The sequence below is a fragment of the Carassius auratus genome, unplaced genomic scaffold (genome assembly GCF_003368295.1).
Source record: "Carassius auratus strain Wakin unplaced genomic scaffold, ASM336829v1 scaf_tig00015876, whole genome shotgun sequence".
NCBI classification, from domain to species: domain Eukaryota; kingdom Metazoa; phylum Chordata; class Actinopteri; order Cypriniformes; family Cyprinidae; genus Carassius; species Carassius auratus.
In genome coordinates this window covers 365,418-388,773 of record NW_020524628.1, presented here as the reverse complement: position 1 = coordinate 388,773, position 23,356 = coordinate 365,418, and the positions used below count along the sequence as shown (strand labels likewise).

Sequence of the window (23,356 nt, the reverse complement as noted above, 5' to 3'; positions counted from 1 at the left end):
AAACGAAGCAATGTAACTCTAGATCAGAATTCTTCCTCTTTGACTTTTTGTTTGACACACTCTCCTCTTCTTTTTTTAAACGGGATGAAATATTTAGTATTGCAGGCTTCACAGTTTTGTTGTAAATCATCCAGTAATCTCCACACACTCCTGCAGCACAATACCGCAGCTCTGTGGCTTGATTTCTGAGCAGCTCTTTTTAATTAGGTGACATATTTAAGCACCCCTCCCCCTGGTTTCATATCCATGTCTTCCAACACCCCTTTTCTCTTGCTACCCTTCAAAAATGCGCTGTGCTCTTTTCCTGAGGTTCCTGTGAGGAGAATCAACACCCCTAATGAGTTTCATCAGTGTAATTGATGCTGTAGGGTTGCTTTTACAACCATATAGACCACTTAGATCCCCAAGGTTCGCAGTCTAAGATCTATCTGGGTCTGAAACCACTTCAAGCACGCACAGTACCATCTAATCTGTGAAACTGCACACACTGGGCATGAGTGTAGGAGAAAATGATAACTTATAGGCAAGTATGTATAAGTATGCACAGACAGTTGGATCTTTATTTTATTGAATTCGTTATTATTTATTTATTTTTGGTTTGGTTATAAGGTAATGTACAATTTAATGTTTGTTATATATATATATATATATATATATATATATATATATATATATATATATATATATATATATATTAATGGTGGGCATAGATTAATTTTATCTAGATTAAAATGGCTCATTTGAATTCTGCCAAAGGCATTCACGATATGTGTGTTACCCAAATAAAATTGATAAACAGTAAGTCTTTGAGAATGGGTTTATCAAGCTAGGTGGTGCATTAAAAAAGGGGCTCATCTCCTGTTTCCAAAATGCATCACAAAGTGCTTGAAAAAGCTGTAAACTAATTCCACATTGCACAAGGTGCAAACAACAACATTTTGTTGGTGTCAAGGTACAGAAACCAAATAATAGCACTGGATAGTCTTCAATGTAAAAATGAAATATGCAATCAAACCTTTATTCAGACACCTTCAACATTTCTCACATTATTACAGTTTTGCTATATATATCAAAAATTATATCTGGTGTCTGAATAATTTTTGGTTTGACTGTTAAAACTACAAAGAAATTCAGTCAAGAGCAGTGAGTGATTTTCATTTTCTTGGATTAACATTACATCAGCCAGTAGCTAAATTAGGCCCGGTCACTTTAAGAGACCATGAACGCATCCAATATAATACACATCCCATTTTTTCCCTCAACTGTTTACTTTCACTTAATAAATAACTGATAGTTTTTTCGAGCATAATTTCCAAGGTGGATATTTTGACATATTTTGTATGTATTTGTCGGCACAAGAGCAAAAATGAGCAAATTCGATGTTCAAGTGTTTTGAGACGCCTTTCTCTTCGCAGAATAGTGCTCAGTTCAGTGTCGCTGTCCATGATACAGCTCTCTCTCTCTCTCTCTCTCTCTCGTGCACACCGAACACCAGTAACCAGCTACTCCGTTCAGATTTTCCGCGTCTTGTGTTTGGATGCTTTTAATGTTTAAGGCGTAAAAACATGTGAAAAAGATGAGCTTTCGTGACAATGCGCAGCAGTGGCCCGTCAACTGTCCTGAGCATCTTTTTAGGCTGGCCTCAGCGAGTCAGTTATATAAAATATCAAGGTGAAAGTCATCATAGCTCGCTTAGTATAGACCCAGCTCCCAACCCAACTTTGAGAATAGATTAACGGCGATATTTTTTTATTTTTTTATCACCCGATAAGAGTCTCGCGTTAACGCAGACATTATAACATTTGTGCAAAGTCATTCAAAATCTGGGTTCAGTAATTTTTTTATGTTTTTGAAAATTTTAATGCTTACAAAAGTACAATGAAAAGTGAAAAATGTTAAATGTTCTAACAATAAAAATGTTCCTTTTATAAATGTAATATACATTTATAAAAGGAAATGATGAAAAGCACCCAAAACAGCTTTAATGAGACATCTTTTATATTACCTTCAAATATATTGTCCTAAAATCATCTTCTAAAAAGTGGCAGAAGTTGAAAAACAATATTTAAATATGGAAATAATCATCTATATTTAAAATGAAAATTAAGTCGCTTTAACTACAAAGAATCATATTCCTTTTATTAGTTATGTTACTCTATAAACAGCCCTAATTGTTATGTAGGCAGAACTTGGTAAGACTTTAGGGTTTTGAATGTGTCCCTCTCTGAAGGTAACTAATATATATCATGCTTCATTTCAAGTGGGTGGTGTTTTCGATGCCCTTCAGTTTGACTGCATCTCTTCTTTATTTGATCCCTGTGTGGCCATCCCTTTCCCTTTTTTTTAGAAATGAAAAAAATACTTTTTTTCCATTCCTTCATCCTCATGGAAATTTTTTCTCTGTTGGCTCCTGCATCACTTCCTCAGCCATCGCTGTGGCGACACCACCCCCCACCAACAGCAGCAGATGTAGCCCCAGCACTTTTCTGGGGCTTGTGCTGAGCCGGGAAAATGGCACTGAAACCGATGGAGCAACATCACCCATCAGAAATACCCTCAAAATAACATACACAGCAATGTCTGTTTTGTTTGTTTGTTGGTTTGTTTGTTTGTTTGATCTTTGATGGACTCAGAGAATTGTTTTACAGTTTCCAGCTGAGCGTATTGTTCTGCTGCTCAATCTTTGCCTGAGGCCAGATCACAGATTGTTGATGCAGTGTGTCCACAATCTCACCTTTGAGATGTTATGGAGAAATTTAGAATACAACACTGGCCCTCAACCAGTTTTGCTCCAGGAACCAGATGTCGAAACCAACACAGTACCAAAATTTTTTATGAAACATAAGTGAACAAAAATGTCCTTAAAATCAATTGACAGTTGATAGTTTTGGTTTTCTAAATGTGTCTTGAGTTTCAATGGTTTCATGCTCTTGGCAGCCAGTAATTCGCTACAGAAAAGAGGGTGTGCTTGACGCAAACCATGTTTATCCTTGCTGTGATCTATTTTTAATACTGTCTGGTTTGTATTTTTGTACCTTGTGTAGTTGTATTCATGGATTTCAAGGATGAGGGCATGTCAACACAACCTGTCCATTTTGGCATCTGCTTGGTTTGGCTGCTTCTAACTCTCAGATCAATTTGTGCCAAAATACTGTAGGGTTTCATTGGACATGCAGCCCTTGACGTCAACAACAAATCATATGGTTAGCATTTTCTACTGCCTTTTAAAATGCGATAGGTTTCCTTTTCATATGATTAGGCTGGTTAGCATGGCCTTGCTAGCCCCTGCTGGAAGTTACCATAACTGTACCATCTGACAAGAGCATCATTTTTCATTGATAGTCATTCAAATTGCCATGTATTTTCTTCCAAGCAACAAATATTTGATCATATTATGGTAGATGCTTTACCATGCTTTTTTTTTTTTTTTTTTTTTTTTTTTTTGAGGCTCTTAAAAGCATGAAATAGATTTATATTTCTCACTGTCTGCTGTTTTTGACATCGTAAATTAGTGGCAAACGAAGGTCTTAATGCTCTTATATGGTGCCTTCAGTCAATCGATGTTGTACTGGGGAAATTGATGGCCCATGAACAAAGATGCCACATTCTTATTTTGTAAAAAAAAAAAAAAAAACTACATGACGGAAAGTTTTTATTGCTGCTGAGCATCACCAGATTAGGTAATATTTTAGCAAATCAGCAAAATCAAGATTCAGAGCTGTGTTATGTGGTCAGTTGCGTTTTATGATTTACACTGAGCATAGTTTTTTTCCCTGCTTTCAATGACTTTTTCATAACAAACCAGTGGGCTGTTTTTGGGTCACAACCCACCAGTTGAGAACCACTGCAATAAAACATGTAAAAAAAAAAAAGTCTGCCAACAGCCAGAGCACAAAATACCACGGATCTTACAAAACGAGCTGTACAAACCGATAACACGGTGATAGACGGCACACCGTGAGCTGACAAATGAGAATGGAGGTTGCGATAGGATATCTGAAATGTGAGCAAGGCAGCTGTGAAGCTGTGAAATGCTGGAGCGTGGCTGTTAAAGATTGCGTGTAGTGTGGGAGACCGATTGTGGGCAGTGGATAGGCTTTTTCAGCACAATAATACAGGGATTTGTCGGGAGCAATGGTGATCATAAGAAAATGTGGCATGTTTTGTGTGTGTGCTTCTGCTTGCGTATGTTTGCTCATGTCAAGTGCTTATCTGTGGATAGGATTTGATTACCAGACAGTTTGAGTCACAGTTCTGAGTCATTAGTTTCATTTGCCAGTCCTTCCATAAGAGCTCGGAGAACATGCAGTAAAACAGCCCACTTCTCTCTCGGTCTCTCTCTGTTCCCAGCTCTCATTTCTCTCTCCCCCATCCTCAGTTTCTCAGGCGCTCTTGATGCTCTCACACTAGCAAACACCTCAACGAGCCATTCCCTAATGTTCCCCAATGTTCCTACATGTTCCTGAGTGTTAATGCACATTGATTAACAAAACTAACAATCCATGTGGCATGGTACGAGCAGAGATGGGCAGTATTTTAATTAAATGTATTAAAAATGTGTACTAAATAACTTTAGACTACTTTTTAATTTGTATTTTTTAACTAAATACTTTGAGAGACAGTATTTTGTATCTGAAATATTTAAAATACAAAATCAAGTAGATAATTTTATTCTCAGATTATAAAATATCTTACTTCACCTGTGTTATTGTGCTACACAACTACAGCCTGAGATGCAAGTGAATCATATGACATCCTGTTGGATCCATAGGTGGAGTCTTAAAGGGTTAATTTACAAAATACAAAAAAAAAAAAAAAAAAAAAAAAAAATGTGTGGTGAACAAAGGCCTCCTGTAGCAAATCTGTAGAGTTTCTGTAAGAACAATATCCATATTTAAATTGTAATAATCACTTTAATCTAGCTTGTGCTCACTGTTGGAAGCAAAGTTTCCTTACTTTAGCAAAAGAAAACCAGTCTCCTCTTGGCACTTATGCATGTGCCACTTCTGATCGGCGTATGCACAAATCTGACCTCATATTTCATTTCCCCGGAACTGCTTTGTTTACAACTGTATTTTTGTAGCACAAGTTAGATAAAAGTGATTATTAAACTTCTCAAGGAGTGATGCAGTGCAACACCCCCTGAGTGGCATCAAACAACTTGAAAGATCAAAGACAATTTTTAAAATAATTCCAACTGGATTCATCTGAAAGAAGAAGTCGTATACAACTAGGATCACTTCAGGGTGAGTAATTAATGGCTTAATTTTCAGGTGAACTAACCCTTTAAACCACTACAGTTACATGGAGTAGCCTACTTTAGCCTACTTTTCCTTTCCAACCATTCTGAGCTTTGAATGTGTAGGTTGCTGCCTATAAGGATAGAAAGCTCTCAGATTTCATTAAAAAAATCTTCATTATATATTCGGAAGAGGAGCAAAGGTCTTATGGGTAAGAAACACATGAGGGTGTGTAATTAATGACAATTTCCATTTTTTGTGTGAACTAAAATTTAAAACAATAAAAGACGAATGGTATGTATTAAAAAATATATACCACTGTATTAAAATATATACTATCAGATATTGCTCAATGAATATTATTACAGGACAGAAGAAAAATCTGTGCTGCTCTAATGCTTTCTAGCTGACATGTGAAGTTAGCTACTTTTTATTTACAATTATTTTTTAAGGGGGATTTATGAAATAATTTTCAAGTATTAATTGCTTTTTATTGCCGATGTGTGAACAGCATGTAACGGAACTTTAAAAATTAGAGCCTGCATATATTTGACCTCTATTCTACACAGCTGGTTCCATTCTCATTAAAACGGTCTGTTGAGTTCCTGGCTCTATGAAGCCCCTCCTTCAGAAATACGCAATCGGGCACGGATTGGTTAGTGTGTTGTGATTTGCTAAACATCACTCCCCCATACCATTGAACTTTGAGCATTGTATAACTTTGCAAAAGTTGTTTATGCTCTAACAGCAACATTACACACTAATTAAAGTTAGTAAAAAAAAAAAAATAATCACAATAAACCACCCCTTAGAGCTAGTCAAATAATACTAGTAGATACATTCTTACAAAATCAGTTCAAATCAGACTGATGTCAACTAACAGGTGGATGAGAATACCTGAGGTGTGCTCAGAAAGATTTTACAGTGCAGGTGTGCAGTTTGATGAACTGCCTTAAATGGCCAGATCTCTGGCCTATAACATCTTTGATCCTATTTCAGTACAATTATTAATGTTAGCTTTATTTTTGGAGGCAAAGTGTGTAATTTCTGTCCATCTAGCTGCACCTAATGGAATTAAAAATGCATTAAAAATTCCTGTTTTCAAACAGGTATCCAGAACACTCCCCCTCTGCCAATTGTTGACCAAATTATTATTATTATTATTATTATTATTATTATTATTATTATTATTATTATTATATAAAAAAATTTATACATGCAGCCCTGGTTACATCAGCAGAAAAGCAAAATCATTTTAAAAATATATTTAAAAATAAAATTATTTAAAAACTTTTTGAATTGAATTGTAATTTTATTTTATTTTTAATGTGTGTAGACTCTTAGGACAATCCTCCAAAGTCTCATTCTCTTCACATTATAATTACCATAAAAAAAGTTTTACATTTAAACTTTTCTCTCTAATTAACAATGAGGATGACAACTTTAATTGCAAACTCCTAGCTGGTTTCTTCACTCAGAAACAAATGTAAGGCTAATATATTTTTGTTATTTTATCACATATTCATGTGATGTTACACTAGAGTGCCACCTCTAGCTCATTATGTTTATTATAAGCTTTTATTAAACGCGAACAACCTGTGAATAAGGCCAGTGAATACGCCACCAGCTGCCCACAGATCATACGCTTTAAACCAGTTAGCTATAGTGCTGACTGAAGATAAGGTTTTGCTTTTTATAGCCAACTAAATACGGCATAGCAGCTATTCCTGGATCAGCTCGAATCTGTTGCTTTATATAGACTGTGATAGACAGACTGGAGTGATATGCATGTGAAATGTGTATGTCAGCTTGTGCTGATTAGGGTCGCTGGGTATGATTGCTATCGAAAACAGTTGGCCAAGAGTTAATTAGCTTTTCTTTTAACGGCTACTATCAAATGTGGGACCAGGATGGAAACCAAGCGTCGTCTTCGCAGGACAGCACGCACGCGCGCGCACGCACCGCACGCATACTAATTCGAATACTGTCCAGTCCCAGGTGTACAGGAGCTGCGTGTGGTTTGTCCTAGTTCCTGTACAGTGTGACTGTACGTCGGATTGTGTGCGAGCATGTGCGAGCAACGTTGCGACAAACACTGACCCATTTCAATATGCTGTAGCCTAATATTTGCAAGCCCGGATAAGTTTGATCTTTTTCGAGAGAGTATAGGATCTGTTAATCTTGTAATGCAAGCGGATTTAATTATAATCCAAGAACGCCAGAATTCAGTTTAGCACCTTTAGTTGCCAATTTCAATAAGACACGTCACCCAAAATCAAAGTTTACCACAGGCAAGATCTTGCATGAGATTTGCTGCGCTAAGTGAGTTCGTGCGCAACGTCGCCACTACTTCACCAGTGTGATCTTGTCGAACGTTCGCAGGCAGACTTCTCTTAAGTGCGCTCGTGTGTGTTGCGCGTCGGACACATGTCCCAGTTTTGGCACTGAAGCGAGTGTGTAGGAACCCAGCGCGTCCTCCTCTCTCTCCTCTAACCTCATCACAGCGAGACGGCACGATTCCGCAGGATGCTTCACCATATGCTTATCTTATCCACTGAGGTTGGGGTTTGGAAGTAAGCGATCCATCGGGCGCAGAGCGAGTTCTGGATTTGGACGCTTCGCTGGCACGCCTTTGCGGGTGATGGTGAAGCGCGTCTTGCGCGCTGACGCTCGTTTCCTCGAACTTTCCTCGGGACGTTTGGCGAAGGGAAATGTGAAGAAGGCTTAAAGAATGGCATGTAAACATGGTTTCTGCCAAGAAGGAGATGGTGACTGCGATGTACCCCACTTCTATTCCCACTCTCCTCTACTTTCTGTGTGTGGCGGCTTGGTGAGTTCCAACTGGATGTGAGCGTTACGCATGGCTTCTTTACGCCTCGACAAACCCGGGCGTCTTTGAACTGTTTGTGCTGTTGATTGATACGAAAAATAGGCGTTATTTCATGTGTGCGCAATGTTAAAATGCTACAGTTTGCTCTGTGTTGTTTTTAGCATAAAGAGAATATCTGGACAGATCAGAAAGGATGAGAAATTATACCCGGAAAATTTCACACGCATTCTGGACCGACTTCTGGACAGATACGACAACAGGCTCCGACCTGGATTTGGGGGTACGTGCCAACATTTTCACAATCATAAAAAAAAGAAGAAGAAAAAAAAACACGTTGCTTTTAATACTTCTCGCGCAAAGCGAACTCTCCAAATGTTGTGTTTTTCTGCAGGTCGCATGCTGTTTACAAAGTGTTGTTTGTTTGGCGAGGGTTGGTGTCTTCTGAGGGGAGATGGAGGTGTTAGCCAACTCCAAATGTCATTTTGCTGCCCACTTTCTTTTGCTGCTCTCCATGTATCTGTTAGATCGGTGCCCGTTGAGTTATGTAATCGCGCCGAGAAAGCCGCTTAATGCACACATTTTAAGTAGGAAGAGTACAGATGTTCGCTTTGTTTGCGTAAACCGCTCACTTTCTCCACACTATCCTATCTTTAACAGCGCGCATCAACGTTTTAACCTGTTTTCCGAATCCGAATGATTCGCTGGTTGGTCATGAGCGAATTATTTTATTGTTGCTCTATGTTTGAGTACAATAGCACAAAAGATTTGACTGCTCACTGTGGTTAAAAAAACTTCAGTATTAACCCTTTAGAATGTGCTTGAAATGTTTAAAAATAGCCAAGATCTGGATATTAAACTTCGCGTGTTAACACTTTATCTCGTTGTTAATAGCATGAAAAAGCATTATTAGATTATATGATGCTTTGGAGATCATTAGTTAGTGTGCAAGCAAATAGTTAGATTGGAATTTAATATTTTCAGCCTAGAAACATGAGCTAGTGATGTATAAATCATTACATAATATTGATTAATGACTTATTGATGAAAGTTATTATGTAAAGAAAAACATCAAGACTTGCTGCACACATCACAGTTTCCGCTCTTCACTTTCCCTCGTTTAATTTTTTACCCAAGAAATAAATAATCAAATCAAAGACTGTGGTTCTCTGTGCGTAATGCCAGGATGTGATTGGAGCTCTGGGAATGAAGCTCTTTTTTATGTAACTTTTTAGTGAAGAGGCAGAGAGCACATCTCTCCAAACAGAGCAGTACACCCACCTTCACATTACAAGAGCTCTCGAGCGGAGCTGGATCAGGCTGGAGGGGATTGATCAGCTCTCAGCTAGATGGTGTGGGTTAACAGTTCTAGTAGGATCGCATGAGTTACCCTTGCCAAAGAATCCAGTGCTTCTGAGATGATAGATATCAGGGCTTGGGTGCGTCTCTTACCACTGGCTTTGTTGTTGTCATCTGATTGTTGCACTGAGGACTTGGGTTTGAAGAAATGCACTTTTAAATATACTGTATTTTGAAATTGTTCACCCATTGTGGAACATAAAAATAGCAAATTTGGCCAATGGTGCATATGACAAAAAAGCACCATAAAATCCCATATGACTTGTCCACTATTTTCCAAGTCCTCTGAAATCAGTGGCTTGAGGGAAAGATTTGTTTTGTAAATGACAAGCTAAATTTTGAGTTACTGTTTCTCATACAAGCTGTCTTATGGCTTCAGATGGCTTGGAACATAGAGCATGAGTCATATGGACTATTTTATGACATTTAAAAGGATTTATTTCTTTATTTATTGTTGTACTTTCTAGAGCTTGACTAAATACTACTGAAAAGAGGTGTAGGATTTACTTTCAAGCAATTTTCACAAATATTTAACTTTTTTTTTTTTTTTTTTGAGCAAAATTTACTCAAATGGTTATTGTTTTTACAACTCTGAAATAATAATAATAATAATAATAATAATAATAATACATTTTATATTGCATGAACTGTTATACTGTTATACTGTCTTCCTTGTGTTTCAATAGAAACAAATGAGATAATTGTCCTGCAGTAAGAGTATTGATAAAGTGAATGTGAAAAGCAGCTTGGTATTCAAAGAATTTGATGAGAAGTGTTTCATATTGAGACCTTTGACTTGTGATTGCATACGTTGGTCTTTTTGGCAAATCTGCGCAGTTTGAGGGACTGTTGAGATCTCTTTTAAATCTCTAGAGGAGATGCATCTGAAAGCTGGAGACCTGAGAAATCTCCATTTACTCGCAGTTTAATCTAATTTCTGTTGGAGAATCATTTGAGATATTAAACAGATCTCTCTTTTTTTATTTTTGTGTGCATTGGGGTGAGTGAGATTGTTCCTGTCTTTCATATTTCTGTAGGATTCATGGTTGTCAACTGTGAGAGATGCTCAGAGTGTCTGTTTAATGACAGATGATCCATTTTCTTGTGTTTGACTGAAGGCACTTCTGTCTCAAGTGATTTACTCCAGCATCGATCAGAGAACCTCTAGAACATTAAGAGTTTAGCCCTCACAAGTTCAGCCAATGAGACGGTTCAGTGATTAATCATGTGATTTAGAGCTTTGAATGCCTGGGTCTGTTTCCAGTAACACTTTATTTATTTATTTATTTATTTATTTATTTATTTATTTATTTATTTATTGTTATTATTTTTTTCTCTCCACAATTTTTAAAAAGTAGATAAATAAATGAGACATTGTTTCAGTCAGAGAAAACTGGAAAAATTAAAATCCAAACTGACAAAATTTCCTTTCCTACAACACAATCCTGATCATACTGTGCAGTACTTTGCGGTGTAGGTTTTTAAGAAAAGAAATCTGCATAATCTGCCTCAGACTTGACTTTCCTTTTGGCTGTGTCACATCCAAGATGAAGATGGGTTTTATTTATTACTCATTTGGAGGCATTTACTGTAGCATTACATCACTTACCAATAGATCCTCTTGCAATGAATGGGTGCCTTCAGCATGAGAGTCCAAACAGATAATAAACCATCACAATAATCCACCCGACTCCATCTATTAACATCTAGTAAAGCAAAAAGCTGCATTTTTGAGGAAAACATCCCCATTGTTACAATGTTCCGACCTTTTAACTGCTGCTTTTGGTTAAAATATGAGTCCTCTGTACATAATTTTACTTTTATTAAGTGAGAAAGTCATCAAATCATCAAAGTTTTATCATCTTTTTGTAATCTCATTCTGATGGCACCCATTAACTACATAGGACCCATTGATTAGCAAGTGATGTAATGCTAAATTTTTCCAAACCTGTTCTGAAGAAACAAATGCCTCTACATCTTGGATGGCCAGAAGGTGAATTTTCATAATTGAGTAAACTATTACTTTTAGCGAAATAGCTGTTTAGGTGTTGTTTTAGACTACCACAATACTGTAGGTAATGCTTCAAAGAGTTGTTATCTAATGCTGCTTAACATTGTCAGAAACTTTATGCAATATTAGCTAATAATTACAGATTTTCCTCTCTCAGATTCCATTGTGATATGAAACACACACTTTATATCATCAAATATATTCCTGACTGATCAAATCAATACCTGCCAAACATGTTTTCTCATTTAAGGCGGCAAATGAGTCGAGAATGTGGATTTATGTTGACTTAGACAGCAACAAAGCAAAAGGAATGCTATTAATCCATATATATATATATTTTTTTTTTGTATTTCATTTGTTGGTTCGGTCACATTCATAAATCACATCAGTTTTGTGCATTTCTTTCAGATTGATTTCTAGTCACAAGAGTTTTAATGTGATTCTGATTCCTGTGTCCGACCAGGTCCAGTGACGGAAGTGAAGACAGATATTTATGTCACAAGTTTCGGCCCAGTTTCTGATGTGGAGATGGTGAGTGCTGTGAGATTTTTATGATTATGTGTGAACAGGTTGGATTTGTGTGAGCGTACATGTATGTGTGCACAAGCAGCTGTTACATAAGGTGTCATATCCATCCGCTGAGATATTATTACAATTAATAATTCAGGCAGCTTGCTATATAGATCAGTTCAAGGTATCTGCTTAGTCAGATTGAATCAAGTACTATGTGGCAGAGATTCAAAAAATATATATATAAAATTTGTGGTTGAGTCAACAGTTTCAGCAGATATTTTCCCCTGAGAAGAATATGAGGTTCAGCACCTCGCACAAGAGCATAACAACACTAAATGTGACCAAACTTATAGTGTTTACAGCAGATTGGTACCTGCAATATTAAAACCAGCAAAAAGGAATGCACCAAAGGACATTCAATATCCATGTTCTGTATTGTTATATGTTTCCAAGTGAAACAGAAAATTCAGCTGGTTTTCTCCAGTACACTAGGGAAAAAATGGTCTTGAAACAATTTTCATTCAAATAATTAAAAACAAATAATTACAAAGAAATGTCAGGTAACACATTAAATTAAATGTGACATTTTGAAGTAAAAAAATAAAATAAAAATAAAAATAAATAAATAAAAAAGATTGTATTAAATTGTAAAACATGCTCCAGCAATCTTTATTTTATTTACAACTTTGAAAAAGAATTTTTACGGTGGACTTAATTGGCTTTCGAATATTCGAATATATATATATATATATATGATGAATAAATGCTGGAGTGATTTTGGAGACCCTTGACTTTAGATTGCATACTCTTTTGAATAATCTGCACAGTTTGAGACATTTCTTTAAAAAAGTACATAGGGTTAATTTTCATTTCATTTATTTATTTACAAGGAAATTCTTTCTTGGTGGAATTTTATGAAAATGTTTAAGTTCATGTTGAGAACTTTGACTTGACTAAATTGCGTACTTTGATATTTGCATACTTTTGGTGAATCTGCACAGTTTGAGAAGTATTTGATTGTATGCTATTTTTAAGGGTTACGCTGGATTTCTTACAAGAAAACTCTTACTTGGAAGAATCCGATGAGAAATCTATAGTCCCCGGGAGTTGACATGGTCTGTTCACTTAGTTTTGTCGTGGCCACAACATAATAACTCGTGGGAACGTGATAATATGTCATGGCCATAAAATTGTAACTTGTGGTTACGTCATATTAACTCGTGTCAATGTGATATTATGTCATGGCCTCGAGATTCTATGCTATAATGCGTGTTGCTTTGGTCAAGCAGGGTTGTTTACGCATTAAACTTTTCATTCCCTCAACATAAGAAGTTGTGGTGATCAAAATGATCTTGTGATCATAACATAATATCACGTTCCAATGAGTTATTATGTCATGGCCATGACAAAACTAAGTGAACCAACCATGTCAGCTCCCGGGCACTATAGAAATCTTTGAGTTCATACTGAGATTATTCAAAAAGTAAATAGGGTTCATTTTGGTTGTTTTTAAGGGTAACGGGAATTTGTCAGGAGCACAATTTGTCAGTGTGGGGGCAAGTGTTTTTTTTTTTGTGTAAACAGTGTTTTTGCAAGATTATGGTATATTGTTTATTTTATTTTTAATTGATAAGTTGATTTTTACAGAAGCACTCTTATGAAGGATTCTGGCAGGAATAAGTCAGATGGATTTTGAGTGCTGTTCTGACTGCTCTTTATCTGTGCTTTCTTCCAGGAGTACACCATGGACGTGTTTTTCCGCCAGACATGGGTGGATAGGCGGTTGAAGTATGATGGCCCGGTCGAGATCCTCCGGCTAAATAACCTGATGGTGACCAAAGTTTGGACCCCAGACACTTTCTTCAGGAACGGCAAAAGATCTGTGGCTCACAACATGACGGCACCCAACAGACTCTTCCGAATCATGAAGAACGGCACCATCCTGTACACTATGAGGTACAGCACACATCCGTCCGGTCCTGAGTTCAGTTTACGCTGAACAGAGTTTGGCAGACTGTGTTTGCTCATGGGTGACTGACGTTATGCCAAGTAGGATGTGTTCCTGGATCATCTTTTGTTGGTCCTGCAGCCACATTTGTGTTCAATGGAAAATGGCAGGTTGATATGAATGTTGCTGAAGCCTCAAACGCCAACCTAAGGCTAACACTACAATACTAGCTGTTTGAAAGAAAAGGATGTTGATCCAGGAACATGTCCTACTTGGTGAAAATAACTTTGAAGGTGTTGCTGGACATCACATCCTCGATATTTTACTAATTTCTTTCTGTGTTTTTTCAACAGGTTGACAATAATTGCAGAATGTCCAATGAGGCTCGTTGATTTCCCGATGGATGGCCACTCCTGCCCTCTGAAGTTTGGCAGCTGTGAGGATTACACTATATATATATTTAAAAAAAAAAAAAATCACAGAACACTAAAGCATGATTTGAGATAGTATTTCAGAGTAAAGGAACATGGCAGTTTGAAGTGAGGAGAAGAACATTACTTATGAAGCGTTTCTTCAAGAGCACTGAAATATTCCCTTCTTTGAAAAATGGATTTCTCTCTCTTCACTGTCAGATGACTAAACAATTCATATGGGAAACAGAATTGATAATTTAAGGATTTATTTTATGTAACCCTACACATTTAGAATTGAAGTTCATCTACAGTACAGACCAAAAGTTTGGACACACCTTCTCATTCAAAGAGTTGTCTTTATTTTCATGACTATGAAAATTGTAGAGTCACACTGAAGGCATCAAGGACTATTTGAGCAAGAAGGAGAGTGATGGGGTGCTGCTACAGATGACCTGGCCTCCAGTCACCGGACCTGAACCCAATCCAGATGTTTAGTGGTGAGCTGGACCACAGACTGAAGGCAAAAAGGCCAACAAGTGCTATCTCTCGGGGAACTCCTTCAAGACTGTTGGAAGACCATTTCAGGTGACTACCTCTTGAAGCTCATCAAGAGAACGCCAAGAGTGTGCAAAGCAGTAATCAAAGCAAAAGGTGGCTACTTTGAAGAACCTAGAATATGACATATTTTCAGTTGTTTCACACTTTTTTGTTATGTATATAATTCCACACGTGTTAATTCATAGTTTTGATGCCTTCAGTGTGACTCATAGTCATGAAAATAAAGAAAACTCTTTGAAAGAGAAGGTGTGTCCAAACTTTTGGTCTGTACTGTACATGCTTGTGAACTTCCAAAAGCTGACAAAATTAACTCATAGCATGCAAATTTAAAATTCAAGAGATTTCAGGAAAAGGTCAAACCTATTGATAACTTGTCCCATCAAATGCTTTCTAGGATGCAAATGTCACTTAATATTAAAAAACACCAAAAACACACTTTGAAAAGGTGGCTGATTCAGAAAAGCATACTACCACAGGCTAATATGTTAGTATACTATTTCAAATTGAGACTGTGTTTGTCAAATCATGGCTATGTTAAAAACAGCACACTGCGCATACTATTTCTGCTGCATATAGTATGTACACTACCATTCAGAAGTTGGAATCCATGGGATTTGTTTATGATTTTGAAAGTAGTCTCTTATGCTCACCAAGGCGGTATTTGTTTGATCAAATACATTAATGCTATAAAATACAATTGCATTTTAAAATAACTGTTTTGAATCGGAATGTTGTAAGATGTAATTGCTGTGATGCAAAGCTGAATTGTCAGCATCAATACTCCAATCTACAGTGTCACATGATCCTTCAAAAAACATTCTAATACTGAATACTGAATTTCTTTACCAACCCCAAACTTTTGAACAATGTTATTTATAGTAAATAGTATTTATGTTTTATGTGAGTAAAAGCCAAATTGCTTACTAAATTTGCTAAAAAAAAATAAAAATAAATAAATAAATAAAAAAAAAAATATATATATATATATATATATATATATATATATATATATATATATATATATATATATATATATATATATATATATATATATATATATATATATATATATATTTATATAGTGTTCAACAGAGCATACTGCATGGGAAACTGCTTCCCACAATGCAATCTGCTCAACTTGACCATTCAAGTGATGTTACAATTTAAAATATTTTTTCTTAATAGTCAGGCTGTCAAGTTTTGTATAAATAAATAAATATTTATTTAAGTTTAAATAGCATGCAGTATTCAGTGTTTACTGCATATTATGTAAACTGCGAGATTCCTTGGCTGCTAGTTTAAACACTGAATAGTTAGTTCTTCGTCTAGAATTACTTTTTCATAGTTGCAAAAAAAATTAAAAAATAATTAAAAAGACAGTGCAGACCAAAAGTTTGGACACACCTTCTCATTCAAAGAGTTTTCTTTATTATCATGACTATGAAAATTGTAGAGTCACACTGAAGGCATCAAAACTATGAATTAACACATGTGGAACTATATATGGAATTATATACGTAACAAAAAAGTGTGAAACAACTGAAAATATGTCATATTCTAGGTTCTTCAAAGTAGCCACCTTTTGCTTTGATTACTGCTTTGCACACTCTTGGCATTCTCTTGATGAGCTTCAAGAGGTAGTCACCTGAAATGGTCTTCCAACAGTCTTGAAGGAGTTCCCCGAGAGATGCTTAGCACCTGTTGGCCTTTTGCCTTCAGTCTGTGTTCCAGCTCACCACTAAACCATCTGGATTGGGTTCAGGTCCGGTGACTGTGGAGGCCAGGTCATCTGGCGCAGCACCCCATCACTCTCCTTCTTGGTCAAATAGCCCTTGATGCCTTCAGTGTGACTCTACAATTTTCATAGTCATGAAAATAAAGAAAATTCTTTGAATGAGAAGGTGTGTCCAAACTTTTGGTCTGTACTGTACGTATATAGATATACACACAGTATATAAGATACATGTTTAATTTAAAAGCAAATACCTTAGAGGTCTGAAAAGCAGCTCCTTTCCACAAGGAGAAATTACTTTTTCCTCCGAGTGTGTGAATACGGAGTTGGTTCATATTCTAAAAACTGAACAAAGAATCTCCATATCAGCAGGACTGTTCATGACAGTCGGTCAGCAAAAATGAAAATGGAAAAAAAAAAAAGTTCAGGAACAGAAAGAGACATCTGAAAAGGCGTAATCTCAAATGGGAATATGTGGCAGGTGGGTAGGGCTCTTTTATGGAGACTGCTGGAAGATCTGGAGATAAAATCAGCCCAGAGAGCTCCTGCTGGCGCGTTGTGACATTGTGATGGAGGACGATCTCGATGTTTTGGTTTTTTAGTGGTGACTGTGCTAATGTGCTGACGGATATCTTGCTCTCTCTTCTGTGTCTGCTTATACATCTTTCTGTCCTTTCTCTGGGCCGGAGGGGAAGCATCTAGACAGAGAGCTTTTCATCCCCTGTAGAGGCGAGAAGGTCACCACAGCTTTCCCTCCTGCCCCGGGACAGCGCAGACCTATAACAGCTCTCGTTTTCATTTTACACTCTTTCCTTTGCACTCTAATACAGTTTTCTGCTCCTATCTCATGTCATGTCATTCTCTTTCTTCTGTATTCATGTATTATGTTATGGTTGCTGAGGTCACTAGAAGAGTTAGGATTAGTGATTTGTACTGTACAAGTACTAAACCTTAGAACAGAAATAGTAGTAGTAGTATTATCAAAGGTTGTGGTTAAATTAAATAAATATATGCAATGCATGTTTCAGAGTGAAGCACGGCACTTTGTTCATTTACACACGCAGCTTGTGGTCTGGTGCTTTCAGTCTCTCAGTTTGTAGTTGATGTGGCTCACTTGAACTAATCTTCGCATCTGCTCTGAGTTTGGGTTGCATTTTTAAAGACAAAGTACAGAAACCATCTTCCCAAAGCTTGTTATGGTGCTTGATATTGCGATCTGGTGTTTCTTATCTTACTAGATCAAATGTATTTTCATAAGTGTTTATAATTATATTAAACCAACAAGTTTTTAAGGCAGAATGTTGTCATAATTATAAACACACTGGTTTGTAACACAGTTTTGTGGTTTACTAGACTTCCTTAGTTCCTTACCCCTGCGTTCCTACTTTCTGCCATAAAAACTTGTTGGTTTAATATTTGGGAATTAAGTGATTAAGGCAGCCATAAATATTGGAATTATAATTTTATAGTTGTAATGTAAATTAATATAATATTTATTATTATTATTAATATATATATTTTTTTAAGTATTCATTTTTTTTACAATGAAATTTTACAAAAGCAATAGGCCCTATTTATTTTGTTTATATTTTAATTGAGTAATAAAATTTAATAAAAACTGAATAATAATAATTTTATTGTTACCGACAACTATTATCTATTGTCATATTTAAATACAGTTATAACATTTTTGACAAAACTGCACAGCCCAAAAAACAAAACTGTTTTTAAGAAAGCTTTCTTATGCTTTAACTAAAAATCGTAGTATCTCATCTTAGTAACAACCTGTATTATTTTATTCATATTGATAATATACTTTTAAAAGTTAAGTTAATTTTGTTTGTCATTTTTATTAGCTTTTTATATCTCTAGACTGCTTTTATTCATTAGTATTTATTAGTTTTTGTTTTATTTATTTTGGTACTTCAGGTTATAAATAGGTTATTATTATAGGTTGATTATAGGCTATATTATATACGTAGATTAAAAGGTTGTTATTATATTAATTTCAGTTAACATTCATTTTGTTTCAAGTAAAGAAAATGGTTTTATTTTAGCTCATTTAAATACCCCTGGCAAATAGAGACATTTTTGACAGAAACTTTTGCTCTGACAAGTTCCAGTCTCCAGAAAATCGTTTGTTATTATACTCATGTTTATCTGATCCATCTTTTTCTCCCGCATGGGTTCGTTCAATTCCCCTCGAAAAATTCTGTCATGCCCAGTGTGACTTTGGATCAAAACTTGCTTAGTCTCTTTGTCCCCTCTCTCTTGTCTCTTGCTCACTCTCTTTCTATTTTCATGGGGTTGTTGGTGGGTGTCTTGGAAGCCCTTGCTCTGCTCTATTTCCCAGTGTGTGGGGGTTCAGAAAAAAAAGGAGAAAGAGACAGCAAGGAGGAGAGGAAAAAAAAGAATTAAGGAAGATAGAGATGATTATGTTGATGATCTCAAAGGAGGACAGGAGCACAGGGAACGTGCTGATGGACTCCTGGATGTTCAGTCAGTCTCTACTCCGAGAGCATGAGCCGTTTGATGTATGGATTCACCCCATAAATGAAATCTGTCTGATTCCAAGCAGGAGAACTTCTCAGCGGATCTGATTTCTGTGTCAGGCTGATTGTTCTGCTTGGCTCGGATTTGAGATTGGCACGTACAGTGGAGGAAGTGGGCAGCAGTGAAAAAAAGATCAGTGTCTAAGCGGCGACCGTTCGACCCCGAGCTCAAGGACTAATACGCACAGTTCCATGCGTAGGCATATACCCAGAGGAAGATTTATTGCTCAAAAATGCTCTTTCATAGCTATGGAGATGTAATAATGTTGTCAGATATGTTTAATTGAGGTATTAACCCCTTTATTTTTTTTTCGGTGGAATAAAAATAGTTACAACGAGACAGTTGTAGATATGGTGGAGTTTGTTCTTCCTGTTCGCAGCAGTTTTTGGAAAGAAAAATCATAAATTAGATCTCTTTAATATCTCATTTGTTTCTTCCTAAATATTTTTTTTCTTGTTTTCCAGAACAAATATATAAACATTCTTAAATCAAGTTATATTAACTAAAGAAGTTAAATGTCTTAAGGTATTATGTTTTTTTTTTTTTTTTTTTTTTTTTTTTATGCATCCAAATCCAAATATATATATATATATATATATATATATATATATATATATATATATATATATATATATATATATATATACATATATATATATATATAATATATAACATATTTTTTCTTACAGATAACTGGAAGATAATTGTTCTTGTTTTGAGTAAAAACTCACTTAGTTTTTTAGAAAACAAAACTTAATATACAAAGTATTTTTACTTCTCTAGTGGATGCATTGTCATTTAAAAATGTTTAGATATTTGTACTAAAAAAAATACTTTTTAAAAGTTTTTTTATAAAAAATTTGTATTATTAAATTAAATTCTCTTGAGAAAAGAAGCCATTAATCTCACATGAAACTTCACTAGAACAACAATCTCACCAATGTCTGTGCTCAGATTTGCCAAAGCTACCAAAATCTGCAATCATAAATCTCAATATAAACAAATTTTTTTCCAGTCATCTGCAGTTTCTAGCAATATGCCAGCAAGTGCCTCGTTTGTTTCCAGTTTACCTAAGGCTTTTTTTCTCTGGAGAAAAATCTGAGCATCAGGAGACTGCAGCAAAAGAGTCCATTTACTCTCTGTTTAAACACATTAGTCTTTTTCATTTCCACTGGGATACACACAATGCCACATATATGGTCTGATTGTTAGTGTTATGCACACATATTCTATATATGTTACCCTGGACCAGAAAATCAGTTTTAAGTGTCAATTTTTCAAAACTGAGATAAATAAGCTTACCATTGATGTATGGTTTATTAATATCAGACAATATTTGGCCAAGATACAACTATTTGAAAATCTGGAATCTGTGGGTGCAAAAAAATTCTAAATACTGAGAAAATCGCCTTTGAAGTTGTCCAAATTAATTATTAGCAATGCTTATTACTAATCAAAAATTAAGTTTTTATATATTTACGGTAGGACAAAATTTCTTCATGGAACATGATCCTTAGATTTTTGGCATAAAAGAAAAATCTAAAATTTTGTCCCATATAAATTATATAAATTTTTGTTTTTTTGACTATTGCTAAAATTATACCCCTTATACTTAAGACTGGTTTTGTGGTCCAGGGTTACATATCATAAGGTCTTGTTAGGACAGCTCTTTTTTGTGTGTCAGATGCCTACCCAAAGACTGAGATGATCTACACCTGGACCAAAGGCCCGCAGCATTCTGTGGAGGTCCCACCTGAGTCGTCCAGCCTGGTACAGTACGACCTGATCGGACAGACTGTGTCAAGCGAGACTGTAAAATCTATCACAGGTACAGACACATAACACACACACAGTGACACCAACATTTTCGCTGCAAATATCTTGCAATATGCAGTATACTACCGTTCAAATGTTTGGGGTCTGTAAGATGTTTGAAATTCAATTTAAAATTATTTTTAGCAGCATTTATTTAATTAAATAAAGTAATACTGTAAAATGTTATTACATTTAAAATAACTGTTTTGTATTTGAATATATCTCGAAATGTAATTTATTGCTGTGATTTTTCATTTTCCTTCAGAAATCATTTTTATATGCTGATTTGCTTATTGTTATTATTAATGTTGAAAACAGTTGTGCTGCTTCAGATTTTTGTGGAAACATTGTTTTGGGATTCTTTGATTAGGTTCAACAGAACAACATTTAAATGGGAAATATTTCATTGTAAATATATTTATTTATCACTGATCTTAGAACTCAGTGATTTAAAAATCTAAACTTACCGTAAACTCAAAAACTGTTATTTCTTTCTGGAAATGCAAATCTAATTTTGTTTATGCTGCTTAATCTAATTGAAAAATGACATTTAAAACATCAAGCCCCCACAGATGTTATGCCTTAACCGTGCTACAAATACCACAAGCCTTAAGTTCTTATCAGTCTGCACATTCAGAGACACCTGGTCTGTGTCCGAGTCATCTGATCAAAGCATATGGAGAATATCTGATAACAACGTAAGCTAGATTAAAAGAAAAACATTTTTACTCATGCCACAAGGACTAATGTCAGCTTGAATGTAAAGGTCAGTATGAGCGCTTGCAGAACGGCTTGGTTTTTTAGCAACTGTGCACCTCAGTGAAACACAAGTGAGGAAAGATAAATTGCATTTGATTATTTATTACGTCTTTTTGATCAAAATTACCAAAAGAGATCTGGAGTATTCAGGATGTGGTTTGATTACTGCAGCGCTGTTTCCCAATAAGGCTGTGAGCCTCATTCTGTTAAAATAAGATGAATCTGCCAGCGTAGCTTAACAGCCAGAAAACTTTGCTGTTCAGCCAAAATAAGTCTGCTGTGGTGACAGACTGTCATTCTGACCTTGTTCCTTTGCGTGTCCGCTCTTGGGCTAATAAGGCACTTTCCTGTTTCTGTTTTTCTGTTCTTTCAGGTGAATATGTGGTAATGACGGTCTACTTCCATTTGAAACGGAAAATGGGCTACTTCATGATTCAGACATACATCCCCTGCATCATGACTGTAATCCTTTCTCAAGTGTCTTTCTGGATAAATAAGGAATCCGTGCCCGCCAGAACTGTCTTTGGTACGTGTTACTCTCAAATCTTCTGCACCGTTTACCCCTCTGAGCTGCCAACACCATTTTCATGCAAATACAGAGAAAAATGCTGCTTCCTTCTGTCATATTTTCCTCCCTTCCTCACTCTTTCCATTTATCTTTCTTTATGTTACTATTCCTTTTTTTTTCTTTTTGTCTCATTTCACTGTGTGAAACCGTGGGTCATTTTATTTTTTAACCTTTTGAATGTAGATTAGCATTACTTTTTTACCATGATTGCAGTGCTAAAGGTATTCTGTGTGGTGCGTGAAATGTGACACTACATTTTTTAGCAAATGACATCCAACTTTGAGCTGCCTTAAAGCTGTTACCATTAAATATTCATGCATTTTCTATTGTTAAAGAAACTTTTAACATTTTCAAACAGCAGGTACATTTTTCTTTCTTTATTTCTTTCTTTCATAATTTTCTAAGATTATGTATCCAAGTTAACAAAAATATTAAGCAACACAACTGTTTTCAATATTGATAATAATAAGAAATGTTTCTTGAAGACCAAACCATCATATTAGAATGATTTATGAAGCATTATGTGACACTTAAGGCTTGAGTAAAGATACTGAAAATTCAGCTTTGTATCACAGGAATAAATTACATTTCTTATATATTCAAATAGAAAACAGTTATTTTAATTTGTTATAATATTTCACAATTGTACTGTAATTACTGTATATTTAATCAAATAAATGCAGCCTTGGTAAGCATAAGAGCTTTTATTTTGTTTGTTTGTTTTTTACCCAGAACAAGTGTGAAACACTTTAATCTATCTTCATGTAGAACATTTTCTGATTGTGTTAAAGTTTTAGCTAGGTGAGTCTTTAGTCTTGATCCAATTACAATGCTGTGATGCCTCACAAGCTACTGAATCATAACATGTATTACCATGTGTATCGTATCATTAGGTATTTGGCGATTCCCAATGCTATAAAAACGAGAGAGAGTTTGGTTTATATGTGTTGCAGGATCAAATTAAAACAAAATGTGAGCAAGTGTGTGTATATTATAGTTTCACACTTCATATAAAATGTTTTTTTTTCTAATTCAGTGAAAGTTATTGAATCATATTTTC

At 35.5% G+C, this 23,356-nt stretch overlaps 1 protein-coding gene across 1 annotated transcript in view; it reads left to right on the top strand.

Annotated features, from left to right (window-relative positions):
* Positions 1-7,218: 7,218 nt before the first annotated feature.
* LOC113074963 (gamma-aminobutyric acid receptor subunit alpha-6-like) overlaps positions 7,219-23,356 on the top strand; it is a 32,898-nt gene continuing 16,760 nt past the window's right edge. Inside the window, exons 1-7 of the mRNA XM_026247673.1 lie at positions 7,219-8,070; positions 8,232-8,350; positions 11,901-11,968; positions 13,686-13,906; positions 14,252-14,334; positions 20,839-20,982; positions 22,102-22,254. Of these exons, the coding sequence (XP_026103458.1) occupies positions 7,985-8,070; positions 8,232-8,350; positions 11,901-11,968; positions 13,686-13,906; positions 14,252-14,334; positions 20,839-20,982; positions 22,102-22,254 (874 nt within the window). The 5' untranslated portion in view covers positions 7,219-7,984. The remainder of the gene's footprint in view (positions 8,071-8,231; positions 8,351-11,900; positions 11,969-13,685; positions 13,907-14,251; positions 14,335-20,838; positions 20,983-22,101; positions 22,255-23,356) is intronic.